The sequence below is a fragment of the Chanos chanos genome, chromosome 4 (genome assembly GCF_902362185.1).
Source record: "Chanos chanos chromosome 4, fChaCha1.1, whole genome shotgun sequence".
Classification (NCBI taxonomy): Eukaryota; Metazoa; Chordata; class Actinopteri; order Gonorynchiformes; family Chanidae; genus Chanos; species Chanos chanos.
Window position 1 is genome coordinate 14,959,972 of NC_044498.1, and position 24,340 is coordinate 14,984,311.

At 37.4% G+C, this 24,340-nt stretch overlaps 1 protein-coding gene across 1 annotated transcript; it reads right to left on the reverse strand.

Moving 5' to 3' along the window:
• Positions 1-16,274: 16,274 nt before the first annotated feature.
• Positions 16,275-23,385, reverse strand: ace2 (angiotensin I converting enzyme 2). The gene is made up of 18 exons (XM_030772111.1): positions 23,203-23,385; positions 22,718-22,876; positions 22,328-22,421; positions 21,921-22,064; positions 21,510-21,622; positions 21,243-21,348; positions 20,839-20,936; positions 20,530-20,702; positions 19,976-20,202; positions 19,412-19,556; positions 18,811-18,909; positions 18,412-18,534; positions 18,005-18,183; positions 17,801-17,859; positions 17,622-17,722; positions 17,415-17,531; positions 16,517-16,711; positions 16,275-16,374 (listed from the first exon to the last, which is right to left on the reverse strand). Exons 1-18 carry the CDS (start codon positions 23,383-23,385, stop codon positions 16,275-16,277), a joined length of 2,415 nt encoding a protein of 804 aa, XP_030627971.1.
• Positions 23,386-24,340: the final 955 nt, after the last annotated feature.

Consider the following 24,340-nt stretch of genomic DNA (forward strand, 5'->3'; position numbering starts at 1 on the left):
TTTATGAAGTGGAGAATGTTATATTGTATAATAAAAGTGCGTTTACAAGGTAGACATTTCTATCCAGCAACACAAACACACACATGCTCACACGCTCATGGTGTCAAACACAGTCACAAGTATGTCTGTGACCTCAGTGAACAGCCTGAGATCTGACAGATTTTCATTTGTATTTCCTTAGCAAAGGAGACAAACTTCTAATCGTCAATGATACGGCGATACAGGATTTGGCACCAGAGGCACTGGCTGAGGTGTTCACCAAAGGTTTACCTTTGCTGGTGAGCATACCCTTGCTCTTTCTAAAATTCTTAATTGCTTGAATATGTATAAAAGAAATGAGAAGTGAAACCCATCGCTATCCTTTCTCGGTTTTTACCGAAATTGCTGTCGCTGAATTGTCCAAATAGGTGATATTCTCAGATGAGCACATGCTTAAAAAAGGTTGTTTTCTGATTAAATATTTAATTCATTACATGTGCAGTGGTATTATATTTACTCTCAGATGATGCACCAATCAAACGTGGATAATCCAGCCAAGGAATGCCAAGAACCTGGAGACCTCCACGCCACATCCAAAGAGGAAACTTTTCTACGCCTCAGCTTAGAAATGTTCCGTGAGGAGGATCTGGAGAATGATAGCGAGGATGGCGAGAGCTCTGGTGTGGAGGAGGAGAGCGGGGACAAAGACAGTGGCAGCACTGAAAATGGGTCTGACGATGTTCTTATAATTGCCTTGAAAGAAACCAGCATCTCTGTGGTAACATCACGGGGCTGTGCTGAAGGGTGCCCATTTGAGAACTGTGAAGGCATAAAATGCCGTTATAGTGATGTCATCTTGTCTCCAAATAAAGTGCACTTATGTGAGTAATCTGTTTGAAAATCAATTCCATACCTATTGTATGAGAGATTTGCTTAGCTATTGAGAAGCTAAACAAAAGAGAGAGAAGCTTAAAAGCTTCTAAGCTAAGAAAAAACAATCCTTGTTTTGCTTCAGCAAAGTGTTGCATTGAACATTCATATGCTTTTCTGTCTATGTGATCCTTTTAAATGACAGTACTACACAGGAATATTTAATGAATCTCTTTTCTTCTCAGTGTACACAAGAATTTTGAATTTTCAAAAAATGAAGGAGCGTATGGTTTTCCTCAGGAGTTGTCTGAATCAGAAATACTTTGACCACACAGACAGCTGGGCAATCATCAGAGAAAAAAAACAAGAATCAGGTTTGTTCCATTCTATTTTGGGAAATACGTGAAATGATCCAAATCAAGTAGAAATAGATTTACATACATGACGTAAGGAACTGGAAACTGTAGAAACTGTTATGCTGCATACACATGGAGTAATGCAACTGTAATGCACATGAATTGGTGAAAGAATGTGTTTGTGAAAGACACTTATAAATATGCATGTCTACTTTACATACATGTTGCTGCTTGTATGTTATGGCTGACGTAGTAGGGTAACTGCTTAAGCATGTGGCGATCACAAATACATGAATTCAAACATGGAAAATATTGTTGGTTTTTGAAAACAGAGCATTTTTGAAGTCATACTTGTGCTTGTATTTCAGCAAAAATCACAGTTTATTACTACATGACGGGGGGTAACTTGCCCAAAACGTCCAAAGGTATGCCTGTTGTACTGAATTTCACAGACACAGACGCCTTCCTCAAATGTGCCATAGAGGATGGAAGAGCAGTTTTGAAGGTTGAGGTAAGTGTACAGTATGTATCATTGTGCTAACAAAGTTTGACCACCTGGACTATACTTATGCTTACACATTACATATTAAGATTGCCTTTCTGCAAGTTGTTTAAGCAGTTATTTGAAAAATCTTAATATAAGCTGCATGTATATCAGTCATTTTTTAAAACAAATGTATTATGTGAAAGAATTACACCCCTCTGTGTTCCACTTTAAACCATGTATTTAAACTTCATTTCAGAACTGTGAAAAAAGCAAACTGAGGTGCATCTCCCAGGGTGCTGCAGATGTGTGGCCCTTTGTTTTCTACATGTCGAGTGATCCGAGAGGCAATCGTCGCTTTGAGTCAGCCAACTGTGAGGGTTGGTTCCTTAAAGCGGAAGAAGAAGATCGCGTCATACTTAAAAATACTCCCGAAGATGATTCTTTCTATTTTTTAATACAAAATGTTAAGTAAGATGCTGTAATCAATGCCTGAATTCAGGCATATGGTTATCGTATGCTCATATTAAACAGTTCACTGCCATTGTAGTGTTAAGTAGATATGTATCATACCACACTTATTCATGGTTATGCTACTTACTGGCCTCATTTCATGGAAGAATAAATCAAATATTGTCATTTGACAAGGTCAGTGCATTTCCTCAAAAGTATGTAAAATACTTTTATGAACTTATCATTGAGTCACATGGTCCTCTGTCTTTTCTGTGAAATCCTTGAAATCCTTAACATTTTTGTTTGATTGTCTCTCATTGTGCTTTAAAATGTTAACTTGTTTTGCTCACTCAGTAGCCTATGAGGGAAAAAAAATAAAGAAATTATTGAAAAAAAAAACATTCGTCTTGTGATGTGCCTCTGTACAAACTTAGTTTTATATATTCAGAGTTAGATTTATATATTCAGGATTTACATTTATATATTCAGAGTTCGATTTATATTTTCGTATTTAAAATTTATATTCAGAGTTACGTTCATATATTTCCTGTTAGGCCCCTCATATTGCATATATATATGTGTGTGTGTGTGTGTGTGTGTGTGTGTGTGTATATAAACCCACCACATATCTTGAATTTTAAAATATTTTTGTTTTAGTAAGAAATTGACAAGGATGACTGTTTTATTGAGGTAATGGTCTCTGTGTTATCTATCTATCTATCTATCTATCTATCTATCTATCTATCTATCTATCTATCTATCTATCTGTCTATCTATCTATCTATCTATCTATCTATCTATCTATCTATCTATCTATCTATCTATCTATCATTCTCCTGACTCTTTCTCTCTCTCTCTCTCTCTCTCACGTTTTACACCGCAAGTTACTAGAAGCAGTCTATTACTTCTTCCTCTCGGTAAAATGGTCTCTGAACAAGATTTTGACTTCCTGCAACTTGACTCAACCCCTAAAATGCAAATGAGACAATCTCCCTTTATAAAGCAGGACATGAGCAACAGAGGCAGAATTGCATACTGACAAGCTCTGCCTGAATCATGGAGGTCGAGGTAAGGTTTATTGGCTTCTCACATGTGGCTTCTTGGCTGACATACTACTTTGGTTAAGTTGTTTCTTAGGTTGCTGTTCAGTGTAGTATTGCTGTATTGTGTTGAGGTAAACCTGCAAGAGTCTTTCTAGATCATATTGTGTATTTTTGTTTTCCCTCCACTATTTAGGGTAGCTATATCAAGGGGATTATTTCAATTCCTCACAGAAACCAAGATGGAAAGTATCTTTATGAAGTGAAGAACGTTACACTGTATAATAAAAGCGGGTTTACAAGGTAGACATTTCTATCCAGCAACACACACACACACACACACACACACACACACACGTATGCACATGGTTTCACACACAATCACAAATATGTCCGTGACCTCAGTGAACTGCCTGAGATCTGACAGATTTTCATTTGTATTTCCTTAGCAAAGGAGACAAATTTCTAATGATCAATGATGCGGCGATACAGGATTTGGCACCAGGAGCACCGGCCGAGATGTTGGACGCAGGTTCATTTCTGCTGGTGAGCATACCCTTGCACTTTCTAAAATATCTCAAGATTCTGAGTATGTGCGAAAGATGACGGAAATGAAACCCGTCGCTATCCTTTCTCGTTTTTACCGAAATTGCTGTCGTGGAATTTTACCAACAGGGGATATTCTCAAATATCCCCAGTGGGGAAAATGCAGTGCATGGGGCAGCCCGTGGCCTAAAGGTTAGAGAAGCAGGCTTGTGACCAAAAGGGTGCCTGCAGCACGGTTGCTCACCGCTCCGGGTATGTGTGTGCTCACTGCTCGGATGGGCTAAATGCAGTCTGAATTTCCCCTCGGGGATTAATACAGTGTCTCAAAAAACATTTAAAAAATACAAGAAGATCACATGCTTAAAAAAGGTTGTTTTCTGATTAAGTATGTAGTTCATTACATGTGCATATGTACTATATTTGTTCTCAGACCATACACCAATCAAACATGGATAATCCAGCCAAAGAATGCCAAGAACCTGGAGACCTCCACGCCACATCCAGAGAGGAAACTTTTCTATGCCTCAGCTTAGAAATGTTCCATGAGGAGGATCTGGAGAATGATGGCGAGGATGGAGAGAGCTCTGGTGTGGAGGAGGAGAGCGGGGACAAAGATAGTGGCAGCACTGAAAATGGGTCTGATGATGTTCTTATAACTGCCTTGGAAGAAGCCAGCATCTCTGTGGTAACATCACGGGGCTGTGGTGAAGGGTGCCCATTTGAGGACTGCGAAGGCATAAAATGCCGTTATAGTGATGTTGTCTTGTCTTCAAATGAGGTGATCTTATGTGAGTAATGTTTGAAAATCAGTTCCACACCTATTGTTCAGTAGGAGAGATTTGCTTAGCTATTCAGAAAACAAACTTTGTTCAGCTTCAGCAAAGTGTTGCGTTGAACATTCATATGCTTTTGTGTCTATGCGAACCTTTAAAATGACAGTACTACAAAGGAGTAATTAATGAATCTCTTTTCTTCTCAGTGCACAAAGGAACTTTGAATTTAAAACTATACAACAAGCGTGTGGTTTTCCTCAGGAGTTGTTTGAATCAGAAATACTTTGACCACGCAGACAGCCGGGCAATCATCAGAGAAAAAAGACAGGAATCAGGTTGGTTCCATTCTATTTTAGGAAATGCGTGAAATGATCCAAATCAAGTAGAAATAGATTTACATACATGACGTAAGGAACTGGAAACTGTAGAAACTGTTATGCTGCATACACATGGAGTAATGCAACTGTAATGCACATGAATTGGTGAAAGAATGTGTTTGTGAAAGACACTTATAAATATGCATGTCTACTTTACATACATGTTGCTGCTTGTATGTTATGGCTGACATAGTAGGGTAACTGCTGCATGTGGTGATCACAAATACATGAATTCAAACATGGAGAATATTGTTGGTTTTTGAATATTATTGAAGTTATACTTGTGCTTGTATTTCAGCAAAAATCACAGTTTATTACTACATGACGGGGGGTAACTTGCCCAAAACGTCCAAAGGTATGCCTGTTGTACTGAATTTCACAGACACAGACGCCTTCCTCAAATGTACCATAGAGGATGGAAGAGCAGTTTTGAAGGTTGAGGTAAGTGTACAGTATGTATCATTGTGCTAACAAAGTTTGACCACCTGGACTACACTTATGCTTACACATTACATATTAAGATTGCCTTTCTGCAAGTTGTTTAAGCAGTTATTTGAAAAATCCTAATATAAGCCGCATGTATATCAGTCATTTTTTAAAACAAATATATTATGTGAAGGAATTACACCCCACTGTGTTCCACTTTAAACTATGTATTTAAACTTCATTTCAGAACTGTGAAAAAAGCAAACTGAGGTGCATCTCCCAGGGTGCTGCAGATGTGTGGCCCTTTGTTTTCTACATGTCGAGTGATCCGAGAGGCAATCGTCGCTTTGAGTCAGCCAACTGTGAGGGTTGGTTCCTTAAAGCGGAAGAAGATCGCGTCATACTTAAAAATACTCCGGAAGATGATTCTTTCTATTTTGTAATACAAAATGTTCAGTAATACGCTGTAATCAGTGCCTGAATTCAGGCATATGGTAATCGTATGCTCATATTAAACAGTTCACTGCCATTGTAGTGTTAAGTAGATATGTATCATACCACACTTATTCATGGTTATGCTACTTATTTATCTAATTTCATGGAGAAATATGTCAAATATTGTCCTATGACAATTTTTTTCATGATGCTGATTATTTAAAACTCAAAGTTTTGATGCGTACGTCATTTTTTGTTTGTTTAATAACTGATGAAATATCACTAGTTGTGAACATGAAAAGTGAGTTGTTACTAACCCAGAACAAAACTGTAACCTTAACAATAAGTGACTTTTTCTGTAACCTTGTTTCTTACACTTGCAAGCTGAATCACGCTCAGGAGTCATGTTGGAAAAGAAAATGAGACCTGAGAGAGAGAAAACTGCAGCCTCCAGTGGATGCAGTATGGCATTGCAGCCACTTCCAACATGAGTGATTTTCCTCAAAAAAAAAAAAAAAGTATGTAAACTATTGACATTTGCTTCATTAGAGGAAGTAATCCTTTTAAGTGAGTATTGCACAAAAGCTAGCAGTGTGAGTTTTACCATCTCACTCTCTTCCAGTGACTAAACATGTCATACCATATTTTGTACCAGCTTTTCATAAAAAAAAAAGAACATGAAAAACAAAGCAATTCAAAACCGTAAACAGGTCTGAGACACACTCTGTGCATGTCTTTTAATTTGAAGTTTTCAAAAACTTTTGCAGAAATGTATGGTGTTATGTTTTTAATATCTATTCGATATACAATTCCCTGTACTGTATCTGTACAATTACTACAATGTATTATGAAACAAAAGCTATTTATTTTTTCATCCATTTTCACACAGTCTTTACAAAAATAAATCATCTGATATAAACTTGCATCAACAAGAGCATTGGTCTTAAGTACAACATCTTCAATTAATACTGACTTCATTTCACTGTCTATTTTGCACTGTAAATTAGGCTGGATATCCTTTGCTCTTTGTCATTATTCCAGCTGTGTTTTGTCATTTATAGTCCAGTTTGTTCAGTGTCAGTCTCATATCCGTTATTTGACACTCCGCTGTTTGTCTCCTCATATGGGTTCTCAAGTTTCTCAGCCTTAGACTTTCTACGGTCAAACAGCAGAAGAAGATATTCTTATTCATTTCATTCCCTTAATGTTAAGTGTATTCAGTGAGAGTATTATAGTCTACTCATTATTTCTTATTGGAAAATCCACTGACAAATACTTCATCCTGTTATTAGCTCACCGTTTCCTTTGCACAACTCCCATGATGATGAGATAAATTCCCATACAAAAGACCAATCCCATCACCACACCAAACACCACCAGCCGAATAGTGATTTGTATCATACCGCACTTATTCATGGTTATGCTACTTACTGGCCTCATTTCATGGAAGAGTAAATCAAATATTGTCATTTGACAAGGTCAGTGCATTTCCTAACTTGTCTAACTTGTTTTGCTCACTCAGTAGCCTATGAGGGAAAAAAAAAAAAAGAAATTATTGAAAAAAGAAAAACGTTTGTTTTGTGATGTGCCTCTGTACAAACTTAGTTTTATATATTCAGAATTAGATTTATATATTCAGGATTTATATTTATATATTCAGTTGCGTTCATATATTTCCTGTTTGGCCCCTCATATTGCATATATATGTGTGTGTGTGTGTGTGTGTGTGTGTGTGTGTGTGTGTGTGTGTGTGTGTGTTTGTGTATATATAAAAATAAACCCACCACATATCTTGAATTTTAAAATATTTTTGTTTTAGTAAGAAATTGACAAGGATGACTGTTTTATTGAGGTAATGGTCTCTGTGTTATCTATCTATCTATCTATCTATCTATCTATCTATCTATCTATCTATCTATCTATCTATCTATCTATCTATCTATCTATCTATCTATCTATCTATCATTCTCCTGACTCTTTCTCTCTCTCTCTCTCTCTCTCACGTTTTACACCGCAAGTTACTAGAAGCAGTCTATTACTTCTTCCTCTCGGTAAAATGGTCTATGAACAAGATTTTGACTTCCTGCAACTTGACTCAACCCCTAAAATGCAAATGAGACAATCTCCCTTTATAAAGCAGGACATGAGCAACAGAGGCAGAATTGCATACTGACAAGCTCTGCCTGAATCATGGAGGTCGAGGTAAGGTGTATTAGCTTCTTACACGTGGCTTCTTGGCTGACATACTACTTTGGTTAAGTTGTTTCTTAGGTTCTTTTACAGTGTAGTATTGCTGTATTGTGTTGAAGTAAACCTGCAAGAGTCTTTCTAGATCATATTGTGTATTTTTGTTTTCCCTCCACTATTTAGGGTAGCTGTGTCAAGGGGATTATTTCAATTCCTCAAAGAAACCAAGACGGAAAGCATCTTTATGAAGTGGAGAACATTACACTCTATAATAAAAGCGGGTTTACAAGGTAGACATTTCTATCCAGCAACACACACACACACACACATACGCACATGGTTTCACACACAATCACAAATATGTCTGTGACCTCAGTGAACTGCCTGAGATCTGACAGATTTTCATTTGTATTTCCTTAGCAAGGGAGACAAACTTCTAATGATCAATGATGCGGCGATACAGGATTTGGCACCAGGAGCACCGGCCGAGATGTTGAACACAGGTTCATCTCTGCTGGTGAGCATACCCTTGCACTTTCTAAAATACCTCAAGATTCTGAGTATGTGTGCAAGAAGACGGAAGTGAAACCCGTCGCTATCCTTTCTCGGTTTTTACCGAAATTGCTGTCGTGGAATTTTACCAACAGGGGATATTCTCAAATATCCCCAGTGGGGAAAATGCAGTGCGTGGGGCAGCCCGTGGCCTAAAGGTTAGAGAAGCAGGCTTGTGACCAAAAGGGTGCCTGCAGCGCGGTTGCTCACCGCTCCGGGTATGTGTGTGCTCACTGCTCGGATGGGTTAAATGCAGTCTGAATTTCCCCTCGGGGATTAATACAGTGTCTCAAAAAACATTTAAAAAATACAAGAAGATCACATGCTTAAAAAAGGTTGTTTTCTGATCAAGTATTTAGTTCATTACATGTGCATATGTACTATATTTGTTCTCAGACCATACACCAATCAAACATGGATAATCCAGCCAAAGAATGCCAAGAACCTGGAGACCTCCACGCCACATCCAGAGAGGAAACTTTTCTATGCCTCAGCTTAGAAATGTTCCGTGAGGAGGATCTGGAGAATGATGGCGAGGATGGAGAGAGCTCTGGTGTGGAGGAGGAGAGCGGGGACAAAGACAGTGGCAGCACTGAAAATGGGTCTGATGATGTTCTTATAACTGCCTTGAAAGAAACCAGCATCTCTGTGGTAACATCACGGGGCTGTGGTGAAGGGTGCCCATTTGAGGACTGCGAAGGCATAAAATGCCGTTGTAGTGATGTTGTCTTGTCTTCAAATGAGGTGATCTTATGTGAGTAATCTGTTTGAAAATCAATACCACACCTATTGTTCAGTAGGAGAGATTTGCTTAGCTATTCAGAAAACAAACTTTGTTCAGCTTCAGCAAAGTGTTGCGTTGAACATTCATATGCTTTTGTGTCTATGCGAACCTTTAAAATAACAGTACTACAAAGGAGTAATTAATGAATCTCTTTTCTTCTCAGTGCACACAGGAACTTTGAATTTAAAACGATACAACAAGCGTGTGGTCTTCCTCAGGAGTTGTTTGAATCAGAAATACTTTGACCACGCAGACAGCCGGGCAATCATCAGAGAAAAAAGACAGGAATCAGGTTTGTTCCATTCTATTTTTGGAAATGCGTGAAATGATCCAAATCAAGTAGAAATAGATTTACATACATGACGTAAGGAACTGGAAACTGTAGAAACTGTTATGCTGCATACACATGGAGTAATGCAACTGTAATGCACATGAATTGGTGAAAGAATGTGTTTGTGAAAGACACTTATAAATATGCATGTCTACTTTACATACATGTTGCTGCTTGTATGTTATGGCTGACGTAGTAGGGTAACTGCTGCATGTGGTGATCACAAATACATGAATTCAAACATGGAGAATATTGTTGGTTTTTGAAAACAGAGCATTTTTGAAGTCATACTTGTGCTTGTATTTCAGCAAAAATCACAGTTTATTACTACATGACCGGGGGTATCTTGCCCAGTCCACAAATGTCCAAAGAGGGATACAAAGGTATGCCTGTTGTACTGAATTTCACAGACACAGACGCCTTCCTCAAATGTACCATAGAGGATGGAAGAGCAGTTTTGAAGGTTGAGGTAAGTGTATAGTATGTATCATTGTGCTAACAAAGTTTGACCACCCGGACTACACTTATGCTTACACATTGCATACTAAGATTACCTTTCTGCAAGTTGTTTAAGCAGTTATTTGAAAAATCTTAATATAAGCCGCATGTATATCAGTCATTTTTTAAAACAAATATATTATGTGAAGGAATTACACCCCACTGTGTTCCACTTTAAACCATGTATTTAATCTTCATTTCAGAACTGTGAAAAAAGCAAACTGAGGTGCATCTCCCAGGGTGCTGCGGATGTGTGGCCCTTTGTTTTCTACATGTCGAGTGATTCAGCACGCAATCGTCGCTTTGAGTCAGCCAACTGTGAGGGTTGGTTCCTTAAAGCGGAAGAAGAAGATCGCGTCATACTTAAAAATGCTCCCGAAGATGATTCTTTCTATTTTTTAATACAAAATGTTCAGTAATACGCTGTAATCAATGCCTGAATTCAGGCATATGGTTATCGTATGCTCATATTAAACAGTTCACTGCCATTGTAGTGTTAAGTAGATATGTATCATACCACCCTTTTTCATGGTTATGCTACTTATTCATCTAATTTTATGGAGAAATATGTCAAATATTGTCCTATGACAATTTTTGTCATGATGCTGATTATTTAAAACTCAAAGTTTTGATCCGTACGTCATTTTTTGTTTGTTTAATAACTGATGAAATATCGCTAGTTGTGAACATGAAAAGTGAGTTGTTACTAACCCAGAACAAAACTGTAACCTTAACAATAAGTGACTTTTTCTGTAACCTTGTTTCTTACACTTGCAAGCTGAATCATGCTCAGGAGTCATGTTGGAAAAGAAAATGAGACCTGAGAGAGAGAAAACTGCAGCCTCCAGTGGATGCAGTATGGCATTGCAGCCACTTCCAACATGAGTGATTTTCCTCAAAAAAAAAAAAAAGTATGTAAACTATTGACATTTGCTTCATTAGAGGAAGTAATCCTTTTAAGTGAGTATTGCACAAAAGCTAGCAGTGTGAGTTTTACCATCTCACTCTCTTCCAGCGACTAAACATTTCATACCATATTTTGTACCAGCTTTTCATAAAAAACAAAAAAGAACACGAAAAACAAAGCAATTCAAAACCGTAAACAGGTCTGAGACACACTCTGTGCATGTCTTTTAATTTGAAGTTTTCAAAAACTTTTGCAGAAATGTATGGTGTTATGTTTTTAATATCTATTCGATATACAATTCCCTGTACTGTATCTGTACAATTACTACAATGTATTATGAAACAAAAGCTATTTATTTTTTCATCCATTTTCACACAGTCTTTACAAAAATAAATCATCTGATATAAACTTGCATCAACAAGAGCATTGGTCTTAAGTACAACATCTTCAATTAATACTGACTTCATTTCACTGTCTATTTTGCACTGTAAATTAGGCTGGATATCCTTTGCTCTTTGTCATTATTCCAGCTGTGTTTTGTCATTTATAGTCCAGTTTGTTCAGTGTCAGTCTCATATCCGTTATTTGACACTCCGCTGTTTGTCTCCTCATATGGGTTCTCAAGTTTCTCAGCCTTAGACTTCCTACGGTCAAACAGCAGAAGAAGATATTCTTATTCATTTCATTCCCTTAATGTTAAGTGTATTCAGTGAGAGTATTATAGTCTACTCATTATTTCTTATTGGAAAATCCACTGACAAATACTTCATCCTGTTATTAGCTCACCGTTTCCTTTGCACAACTCCCATGATGATGAGATAAATTCCCATACAAAAGACCAATCCCATCACCACACCAAACACCACCAGCCGAATAGTGATTTGTATCATACCGCACTTATTCATGGTTATGCTACTTACTGGCCTCATTTCATGGAAGAGTAAATCAAATATTGTCATTTGACAAGGTCAGTGCATTTCCTAACTTGTCTAACTTGTTTTGCTCACTCAGTAGCCTATGAGGGAAAAAAAAAAAAAGAAATTATTGAAAAAAGAAAAACGTTTGTTTTGTGATGTGCCTCTGTACAAACTTAGTTTTATATATTCAGAATTAGATTTATATATTCAGGATTTACATTTATATATTCAGTTGCGTTCATATATTTCCTGTTTGGCCCCTCATATTGCATATATATGTGTGTGTGTGTGTGTGTGTGTGTGTGTTTGTGTATATATAAAAATAAACCCACCACATATCTTGAATTTTAAAATATTTTTGTTTTAGTAAGAAATTGACAAGGATGACTGTTTTATTGAGGTAATGGTCTCTGTGTTATCTATTTATCTATCTATCTATCTATCTATCTATCTATCTATCTATCTATCTATCTATCTATCTATCTATCTATCTATCTATCTATCTATCTATCTATCTATCATTCTCCTGACTCTTTCTCTCTCTCTCTCTCTCTCTCACGTTTTACACCGCAAGTTACTAGAAGCAGTCTATTACTTCTTCCTCTCGGTAAAATGGTCTCTGAACAAGATTTTGACTTCCTGCAACTTGACTCAACCCCTAAAATGCAAATGAGACAATCTCCCTTTATAAAGCAGGACATGAGCAACAGAGGCAGAATTGCATACTGACAAGCTCTGCCTGAATCATGGAGGTCGAGGTAAGGTGTATTAGCTTCTTACACGTGGCTTCTTGGCTGACATACTACTTTGGTTAAGTTGTTTCTTAGGTTCTTTTACAGTGTAGTATTGCTGTATTGTGTTGAGGTAAACCTGCAAGAGTCTTTCTAGATCATATTGTGTATTTTTGTTTTCCCTCCACTATTTAGGGTAGCTGTGTCAAGGGGATTATTTCAATTCCTCAAAGAAACCAAGACGGAAAGCATCTTTATGAAGTGGAGAACATTACACTCTATAATAAAAGCGGGTTTACAAGGTAGACATTTCTATCCAGCAACACAAACACACACACACATACGCACATGGTTTCACACACAATCACAAATATGTCTGTGACCTCAGTGAACTGCCTGAGATCTGACAGATTTTCATTTGTATTTCCTTAGCAAGGGAGACAAACTTCTAATGATCAATGATGCGGCGATACAGGATTTGGCACCAGGAGCACCGGCCGAGATGTTGAACACAGGTTCATCTCTGCTGGTGAGCATACCCTTGCACTTTCTAAAATACCTCAAGATTCTGAGTATGTGTGCAAGAAGACGGAAGTGAAACCCGTCGCTATCCTTTCTCGGTTTTTACCGAAATTGCTGTCGTGGAATTTTACCAACAGGGGATATTCTCAAATATCCCCAGTGGGGAAAATGCAGTGCGTGGGGCAGCCCGTGGCCTAAAGGTTAGAGAAGCAGGCTTGTGACCAAAAGGGTGCCTGCAGCGCGGTTGCTCACCGCTCCGGGTATGTGTGTGCTCACTGCTCGGATGGGTTAAATGCAGTCTGAATTTCCCCTCGGGGATTAATACAGTGTCTCAAAAAACATTTAAAAAATACAAAAAGATCACATGCTTAAAAAAGGTTGTTTTCTGATCAAGTATTTAGTTCATTACATGTGCATATGTACTATATTTGTTCTCAGACCATACACCAATCAAACATGGATAATCCAGCCAAAGAATGCCAAGAACCTGGAGACCTCCACGCCACATCCAGAGAGGAAACTTTTCTATGCCTCAGCTTAGAAATGTTCCGTGAGGAGGATCTGGAGAATGATGGCGAGGATGGAGAGAGCTCTGGTGTGGAGGAGGAGAGCGGGGACAAAGACAGTGGCAGCACTGAAAATGGGTCTGATGATGTTCTTATAACTGCCTTGAAAGAAACCAGCATCTCTGTGGTAACATCACGGGGCTGTGGTGAAGGGTGCCCATTTGAGGACTGCGAAGGCATAAAATGCCGTTGTAGTGATGTTGTCTTGTCTTCAAATGAGGTGATCTTATGTGAGTAATCTGTTTGAAAATCAATACCACACCTATTGTTCAGTAGGAGAGATTTGCTTAGCTATTGAGAAAACAAACTTTGTTCAGCTTCAGCAAAGTGTTGCGCTGAACATTCATATGCTTTTGTGTCTATGCGAACCTTTAAAATAACAGTACTACAAAGGAGTAATTAATGAATCTCTTTTCTTCTCAGTGCACACAGGAACTTTGAATTTAAAACGATACAACAAGCGTGTGGTCTTCCTCAGGAGTTGTTTGAATCAGAAATACTTTGACCACGCAGACAGCCGGGCAATCATCAGAGAAAAAAGACAGGAATCAGGTTTGTTCCATTCTATTTTAGGAAATGCGTGAAATGATCCAAATCAAGTAGAAATAGATTTACATACATGACGTAAGGAACTGGAAACTGTAGAAACTGTTATGCTGCATACACATGGAGTAATGCAACTGTAATGCACATGAATTGGTGAAAGAATGTGTTTGTGAAAGACACTTATAAATATGCATGTCTACTTTACATACATGTTGCTGCTTGTATGTTATGGCTGACATAGTAGGGTAACTGCTGCATGTGGTGATCACAAATACATGAATTCAAACATGGAGAATATTGTTGGTTTTTGAAAACAGAGCATTTTTGAAGTCATACTTGTGCTTGTATTTCAGCAAAAATCACAGTTTATTACTACATGACCGGGGGTATCTTGCCCAGTCCACAAATGTCCAAAGAGGGATACAAAGGTATGCCTGTTGTACTGAATTTCACAGACACAGACGCCTTCCTCAAATGTACCATAGAGGATGGAAGCGCAGTTTTGAAGGTTGAGGTAAGTGTATAGTATGTATCATTGTGCTAACAAAGTTTGACCACCCGGACTACACTTATGCTTACACATTGCATACTAAGATTACCTTTCTGCAAGTTGTTTAAGCAGTTATTTGAAAAATCTTAATATAAGCCGCATGTATATCAGTCATTTTTTAAAACAAATATATTATGTGAAGGAATTACACCCCATTGTGTTCCACTTTAAACCATGTATTTAATCTTCATTTCAGAACTGTGAAAAAAGCAAACTGAGGTGCATCTCCCAGGGTGCTGCGGATGTGTGGCCCTTTGTTTTCTACATGTCGAGTGATTCAGCACGCAATCGTCGCTTTGAGTCAGCCAACTGTGAGGGTTGGTTCCTTAAAGCGGAAGAAGAAGATCGCGTCATACTTAAAAATGCTCCCAAAGATGATTCTTTCTATTTTTTAATACAAAATGTTCAGTAATACGCTGTAATCAATGCCTGAATTCAGGCATATGGTTATCGTATGCTCATATTAAACAGTTCACTGCCATTGTAGTGTTAAGTAGATATGTATCATACCACCCTTTTTCATGGTTATGCTACTTATTCATCTAATTTTATGGAGAAATATGTCAAATATTGTCCTATGACAATTTTTGTCATGATGCTGATTATTTAAAACTCAAAGTTTTGATGCGTACGTCATTTTTTGTTTGTTTAATAACTGATGAAATATCGCTAGTTGTGAACATGAAAAGTGAGTTGTTACTAACCCAGAACAAAACTGTAACCTTAACAATAAGTGACTTTTTCTGTAACCTTGTTTCTTACACTTGCAAGCTGAATCACGCTCAGGAGTCATGTTGGAAAAGAAAATGAGACCTGAGAGAGAGAAAACTGCAGCCTCCAGTGGATGCAGTATGGCATTGCAGCCACTTCCAACATGAGTGATTTTCCTCAAAAAAAAAAAAAAGTATGTAAACTATTGACATTTGCTTCATTAGAGGAAGTAATCCTTTTAAGTGAGTATTGCACAAAAGCTAGCAGTGTGAGTTTTACCATCTCACTCTCTTCCAGCGACTAAACATTTCATACCATATTTTGTACCAGCTTTTCATAAAAAACAAAAAAGAACACGAAAAACAAAGCAATTCAAAACCGTAAACAGGTCTGAGACACACTCTGTGCATGTCCTTTAATTTGAAGTTTTCAAAAACATTTGCAGAAATGTATGGTGTTATGTTTTTAATATCTATTCGATATACAATTCCCTGTACTGTATCTGTACAATTACTACAATGTATTATGAAACAAAAGCTATTTATTTTTTCATCCATTTTCACACAGTCTTTACAAAAATAAATCATCTGATATAAACTTGCATCAACAAGAGCATTGGTCTTAAGTACAACATCTTCAATTAATACTGACTTCATTTCACTGTCTATTTTGCACTGTAAATTAGGCTGGATTTCCTTTGCTCTTTGTCATTATTCCAGCTGTGTTTTGTCATTTATAGTCCAGTTTGTTCAGTGTCAGTCTCATATCCGTTATTTGACACTCCGCTGTTTGTCTCCTCATATGGGTTCTCAAGTTTCTCAGCCTTAGACTTCCTACGGTCAAACAGCAGAAGAAGATATTCTTATTCATTTCATTCCCTTAATGTTAAGTGTATTCAGTGAGAGTATTATAGTCTACTCATTATTTCTTATTGGAAAAACCACTGACAAATACTTCATCCAGTTATTAGCTCACCGTTTCCTTTGTACAACTCCCATGATGATGAGATAAATTCCCATACAAAAGACCAATCCCATCACCACACCAAACACCACCAGCCAAATAGTGATTTTCTCTTCCACTGGAGTAGCCACTGTTGCTTGAAGACCCACAAACTCAAGTGTATCATCACTCAGTTGGAACACGCTGTTGATTCGTCCTCTGGATTGCCTGTGTGCACATAGTCATACTTTTTATTTACTGAGGAAGTAATATGAGTGCTATATTTCTGTGGATTTTGTGACATATTTACTCCATTATTGAATCCTTATGATTGAATTTTAAACTACTTTTATTTATCTTTACAGTCACATTTAAATGAATTCATTTGGTAAATGCTTTTCTGAAAGCGACACACAAGCACAGCAGAACACAATCTACGAACAAACCTGTTAAGTCAGCAAACTACAATACAAGTGCTGCAAGTCCAAATATATAGAAACAAAAGAGGAAACTACAGCCCAGACTGTGGGGGTTGAAGTAGGGGGGATAGTCTGGGTTGCAATAGGCAATAATCAATGAACCAAGTCATTCTACAGGAAATAATTAACTAAACAGCAATGCTACAATAAATAATAAGCAAACAATAATCAAAAAGGCAGCTCATCAAAAATGCAATGTACTGTTTGAAAAAGAATATCTCACAAGAATGTCAAGTAATGCACATCATACAATGGAACATAAATCATCATTAAACAACCCTTTTACAGGTAAGGGGTCAGAGGGTAGGGAACTGGAGTTAGCCTGAGGTTCTGATATTAAGATGTTCATGAAAGATCTAAGTCAAATTGATGAGGCTGTTTTATTAAAGTAATGGTCTCTGGGTTACTGTTTATTGCCAATCAGAGCAAAGCCTCCCAGGCTATGGTCTTACCAGATAGCTGCTTCCACGTCTACTTTGGGAATAATCACAGCTGGATTGGTTGGATCAGTGACCACAAAATAGAATGAGATCCTTGGAGTTTCCTTGTAGGTGTGAATATTATCCGCTCTGAAAGTTACATAGAAGCGTTATCATGTAATAAAGAATGCTCTATAATGTGTTTAAGACAAAGCAATGAACGCATTGTTTAATACTTACACAAAGTCGACCTTTTGGCCCTTTTCAGAGGAGTAGTACTGTCGCATTGCGTAGGCCATCGTTGTTTTGAATAAGTATATCTCATTGGAATTCCAGGAGTACTGAACAAAAAATATGCATGAAATAAACCTGTAATATTCAGGTTACAATAATGAAAGTCATATTTTAACGACACTCACAGCATCATTCCCCATGGCTGCCTTTAAGCTGAGTCTCACTTTGATGGCATTTTCTGAATCTGTAAGATCAAAATAATTCATAATCGTCGATTAATATTATTTCTTGACTATTTTGCAGAAGTCAGACAGGCAGATATCCCATGTGTATAATATTTATCTTTGTGATTCTGAGATTTTTGTGTTTCAGATTAATATTGTACTCACAGGGATCTACTAACACATCCCATCCTGGTTGTCTGTTGTTCTTTGCATTTTCTGCTTGAAGCCATTCGTGGAGCTCTTTGAAGTACTCCAGTAGAGGCTGGGACATCATCTTGGTGTGATTAGACACCTGCTCCAGAGCCCTTGTCCATGACTTTGATCTTCCTAACTCCAGCATCTGTCTATTAGTTTAAATATGACTTTACTTATATGATTTTTCTCAAAAAGTTTCTCTCTCTCTCTCTCCCTGTGTGTATGTGTGTGTGTGTGCGTGCGCACTCACATGTATGTGTTATTGAGTTCTATTCAAATTCTTTCCAATAAGAATGAGCATATGAGTGTGTTTGTGCATGTCCATATCAGGCTAAACGTACAGTGCCTCACTCTCCTGGTAACTGGTTTAGACATACCTTAATTTTTCACCAGCTCTAGTTGAGTTTGTGATGTCACATTTGAATAAGGGGCCAACATGACCAGCCTCTTTGCATAGTGCTTCCTGGAACTGGAACTGATAGATGGTCCGAGTGAAGTATCTGTATGGAAGAACATTAAGACAACCAAGTTTGGATACTGTACGTCTCTATATAGAAACTTGTAGTTAACTTGTGTGTAATTTATGGATAAGTATAGAGTGTGTGTGTGTGTATGTGTGTGTGTGTGTGTGTTTCTTGGTGGGTAAATTTGTATGTCTACGTTTTCCTTTTATTTTGTATATCTAAAGTATATCAGTAGCTTGTGGTAACAAGAATGCTGACATAGTTACTTCAAATCCAATGGGGGTTTGTTGTAGCTCTGACGGATTAAATTACCTGATAAAAGAATAATCTCCAGAAACATGGAATAGTGCAGGGGGGTCACAGTATGTCTCATCTCTGGGCAAAGGCTCAACCACACCAACCAATTCTCTCCTGTCATGAGAAATATGATCTTTCACTACATAGCATATGAATCCAAAAGAAAATCGGTGTTAATTTACCCATGGCAAATAAACCAGTGTCAGAAAATCTTTTTATAGTTTAATGAGTAATTTGGATGTGCATAAAATTGAAATTAAGCACATTTAATACTTATATTGGTATTTTCAGTTTTTGGAAATGTTTTCTTTCAAATGCAATGTAAATGCAAGTGCAGAAAATGAAATATTACAGGTATCATACTGCTTTAACTTTTTTTTTTACTGTGAATGAATTAACATAGGGTTTTAAAATTATATCATTGAGTGAAACCTACCTGGCACTATACAATTAATATTGAACATTTCAGGGGAAATATACAACTTCAATGCAAAATTCAATACGTGTAACATTGAATTCTTTGACCTTAGTTCTAAACAAACTACAGGCACTGATACATGTTCTACGATTCACACATGAATGTTTAATAGCCCTCCAGCATTTCATTCGCACTTACTTCATCTGCCACCATCTCAGCATCCATTCATTTTTTGGGATCTTTCCCTCAAAGACCTGCCATCTCCACTCCTCCAGCATGTAAGTGAATGGAAGTGTGGCCACTATGGTTAGGGCCTGCTTAAGCAGGAAGTTGATCTCAGTTTCTAATGGAAGGGTGGTACATGAATTGTGTTAGGTTAAAGCTCATTAAACGTAATTTAGGGTTGCAATGGAGATATTCAAAATATTTGAACCACTTCCAGGCAGTCCTCTTTACGTATTTATTTATTTAGCCTAAATGATTGAAATATCACCCAGCTAAACGCTGAGGATATCTGATATGTTGTTTTTAAAACTCAGATGAACATGCAAAAACACTAAAGCAAATGATTTAAAATAATTATAAGGTGCAATTATTGCTGGTTTTTGTATCACTAGCATTAATATGGTACAAATATGGTTCACTGTGGTATATTCGATTTAAAAAAAAAAAAAAAAAGCTTATGTGAAAGCTAACTCAGAATCATATATTTTGATTTGGGTTCCTGTACAAATTTTCAGTTAGGATATAAATGTTCTGTACCATTGTCTTCCTTGAAATCAGCAGGCAGTAATCCCAGTGCTTGCAGGTGTGAGGGAGTGGCTGCTGACAGAGACATGATTTCTCCTACAGCCTCATGGAAACCCTCATTGGCTCCGTCCCTCAGCAGATAAGGGAGGTTACGATAAGCCATCTGATACTGATTGTGTCCCATCTCGTGGTGGACAGTTAAAAAGTCATCCATGGTCACCTTTGTACACATTTTGATTCTACATAATAGGGAGAGATTTCAGAGTTTTGTTAGAGTTTTGAAGTTATCTATGCTTATCTTATCTGCCAGAGCAGATAATTAAAAAGCAGGAACCTGGCTATGAACATTATGCATGTGTATGTATGAATGTATGTACGTTTGTATGAATATATGAATGTATGTATGTATATATATATTTATGTGTGTGTATGTTCACTTATTATCTATAAGCTATCATACCTTTTACTGATTATGTACAAAGAAATGCACATAGCAAAGCAAGATAACAGAAGAGGTGCTCCGCAGAGGAAGTGGAAACTCCACAGAGAAGTGGCGTTAAGTTCACCTGAAATCCTCTCTGTTGCCCATATCCCAAGCAGTTGGATGACACACTACACTCCTGCCATCATTTGGCTTCACAAGCATTGAGTTGTTCCAGAAGTTTGGAAACATTGCAAACATATTCACAGACTTGAAGAATTTTTCTGCTTCCTCAAACATTTGCTTTTCACTCCAGCCCTGCAATTGACACCATCAATGAGTCCCCCTCAGCCACTTAAGAATTACTGGTGAGAAAATAAAATGATTTCAGACCTGGCTCTATATCTGAAATCTTTTGTATTATATTATCAAAATGTTGTGCAAAATGTTTTACCTGCTCAACCATGGTAGAGGTCACATCAATGTCTGGCTTTTCAGGATAGGGAACTGACAGTGGATAAAGATTTGTCCAAAACCTTCCCCACATATCACCTGAAAGCAGTGTTGTGGCATTAGAGCTATAACATTAACACTGAGGAATTCATCAAAACAGGTGTGTCAATTCATTTTAATTCAATTTTGCCAACCAAATAAGTAGTTCCATTCAAAGGCCATAGCTTATTGACTAGATACTCACTATTCTTATACTTTTAACGGATTGACATGTTGTACCCCCCCCCCCCCCTACATTTATTTCATTGCTTGATCTGCAACTATTACAGATTGCACTTTTATGAATACGTTATCATGAATTTAGCATCTGTTCAGTTGCTTTTTTTCTTGCTTCCTTTGATTTACCAAGAAGATGAGCAGGGATGCCACCATTGGAGGAGATGTGTCCACCATACACGTCTTGAAGCCTGGCTCTCACGTAAGCATGGAGCTCCTTGTACAAAGGCAAAATCTGGACAACCACAACAAAGGTTAGCTTGAACATGTCTATTTGTTGTTATCTCTAGCACAAATATGATGCAACATCTTCTTTCTCTAACTTCTTGCAAAACAAATAGGTTGGTTGCAAACATTTCAAGCAGAGCAGTGTACAATAACACAGCTAACACGTACCTCTTGATATATGCGTCTGACATCTTTCATCACATCATCTCTAGTGTAGGCATATTGAGGTTCATCCACTGTTTCATAGTTCCCCCTCCAATAATCTCCATAGTCAGCATAACCTTTGATTAAGTTAAAGAACACATGAAAGTGTTAAGGATTTTTCTTCTCTGTTTTTGTTGTGGTATCCATCAGCTGTTAATCAATAGTAAAACCTAATAGTGACTCTCAAACTCTCTCTGAGAAGAATACAATTAAAAATGATCACACGACATTTATGTCTTTTACTTATACTGCTTTATCAATAGTGGTATGCTGAGTTTGGAATGAGAACGAAACCTATCCGCGCTTTTGTGTATTAAAAGGTTTTTATTTTTATGATTTAATTGGGTATGCTTCACTTAGCATCAGAATTAGTACCATTGAGTTTGGCTGCTTCATTCTTCAGGTCTACATAGTCTTCATACAGGGGTCGCATTCTCTTCCCCACCTCAACTCTCCATCCCTCCCATACATGCAGGCGTTCGTAGTAGTCTCGGCTGTTAGCCATAATCGCCTCCAGACCTACCACATCACACAGAATTACAAATAAGACGTCCGCTCGCTCAGTAAGTCATCCGCTCATCCACCCATTAAGCACGCTCAGCTTACACTGGTGCACTCCACTGTGTGTCAAATGGTCAACGTGCTTTTCTAAACCTAATTGCAAAATATAATAATTGTAAGAATCCACAGAAATAAGTAACTTTAGTCTTAAGACAGCGAGTAGACAGGAAGTTGAGCAACAGATTGCATGACTCTTAGACTCTGTCATAAGTTAAAAGTACCTGGTTCCAAAGTCTGACAGTCGAAGGGTTCTTTAACTTTACATACTGTGGCTGTACTGTAGATGGTGCTCATTTCATTCAAGACATTGTTTAGCTGTAATAAAAAAGTAAGAGGAAGTAAATAGCTTGCTTATCAGTCAGTGCTGATATAGAGCATGTTTGAAAAATTGCTGATGAACAAAATCTATACAGTGTCAGTCACTGTAGAAGAGCTTCCAAATGAAATTGCTTTGTTTTTCTTTTTTTCTTTTCCTTTATTGGAGCATGAATGGACAATAACCTCCAATATTTTAATAGTACATACCCATTTTAAATAAAAGTAGAAAGACGTACATAATCGATTCTAGATTTGTTTGTGGTTGTGATACAATATGACTGTGCAATACTTACATGGGTGGCTTTGTCAGGAGACAGTGCACCTGATCCTTTGTCTTGGAGTAACATTAGCTGAAGCTTAATCTCAGGATCGTTAACTTGATCGATAGGGAATTCATTTGACTGTTCTGATACTTGAGTGTAGAAAGCACTCCAAGCTGCGCCCTCCTGAGACTAGAAGAAGAGGAAAAACAGTTCAGAAAAAGGAACGAATGTTTGTCATTGTCATTTTATTCATAATTCGAAGGCGCACTTTAACTTGTCTTGTATGATATGTGCAGATGACAAGTTTTTCTTGGAACAGAATAAACATTTTAATCAAACCCAACACACAATAGTCAGACCACAACTGACAACAGCTGTTCAGGCAAGCAGACACTCTATCACAGAACTACCATTTACTAAAACAGAGCACTAAAGATCATAGAATACTATGGTGGCATCTTTTCTCACCAGAATGAGTGCTAGATTGGTCAACTGCTGATATGTATCATTCTTACCACTTTGTCTGCATTCTCAGCGGTGATATTTGTGTTGTAAGCCCATGATGCCAAGGAATACTGGTATACAAGATGCGTGGCATTCTCGTCAAACTTTCTCAAGAATTCCCTGGCTTTTTCATCGACTGTTTGAGCAGAGGCAGTGGAGGCCAGCACTAAAAGCAATAAAATTGCTCCAGACATCCTTGTTACTTATCTCCCCTTGTCCACACTGATACAGTTGTTCTTCTGATTCTTAGTTTTATCAATAACCCACCCTTTACCCTTTGAACAGAATCATAATTCAAGAGCACGTTCGTATCATCTAAGATTGCACTGTGAATTTGTGCCCTTTGAACAATGTATTTTCCCCACTCATACACGAAGCTCAAGTTCACAACAGTAACAGACTTCCAAAACAAACAAACAAACAAATTCAGAAAGAAAAAGATCAAAAGATGCTTATCCATCTTTTTTTGGGTTAATGTCAAACATAGCATTCTTCAGTGCAAAACATTCATACCGAATTGAGTAAACTTCAATGTTCAGTACTAATTATGACTTAAAATCATGGATAGGGATGTATGATCGGATTAATTTGGAAAGAAAACAACAATATTTTTAAAATAATTACCTTTCATGCATTGCCTTTTTTCATAATTAAATTAAAACTTGTTTTCTCTTTTTTTTTCTAACAAAGAACCAAGGAGGACTTTACTTTCAAAGAAACAAGGAGGACATCAAGGAAAATGAGTAGATCATATTTAGCCATCCGTACTTAAGTGTTTCTTAGCCTTGAAAATGGCCAGAAATTTCTTTTATCTGTTGAGGAGAGAAAATAGCTTTTATCTGTTGCTCAGAGGTACCATAAAGTAAACATGACTCGTCATAATGCAGATTTATAGTCCACTATTGATGCTGTAAATTGCTAACTTGGGTTTTATCAAAATGAGTCTTGTTCCAGGTTTCGCTTGTCATACTGCAATAAAATTGAACTACCGTAAATATGTAAGGATTTGATAAATGCTACACACAATTTTAGCCTCATAATCATCCATAAATATTGAAGAATAAGAGAAAAATAAACGATCATGAATCACTACACCAATCCCTGTGATAATGGAAGGACACATATGATACATTCAGTAATACATCAGTA

Excerpts from the sequence above, each read along its gene's own strand:
- ace2 (XM_030772111.1), bottom strand. The coding sequence starts at position 23,385 with ATGTCTGGAGCAATTTTATTGCTTTTAGTGCTGGCCTCCACTGCCTCT. Across the intron at positions 19,557-19,975 it reads TGATTTCAAGGAAGACAATG|AAACTGAGATCAACTTCCTG; the intron begins GTACAGAACATT and ends CCCTTCCATTAG. Across the intron at positions 18,910-19,411 it reads CTGAGATGGTGGCAGATGAA|GAGAGAATTGGTTGGTGTGG; the intron begins GTAAGTGCGAAT and ends TTCTCATGACAG.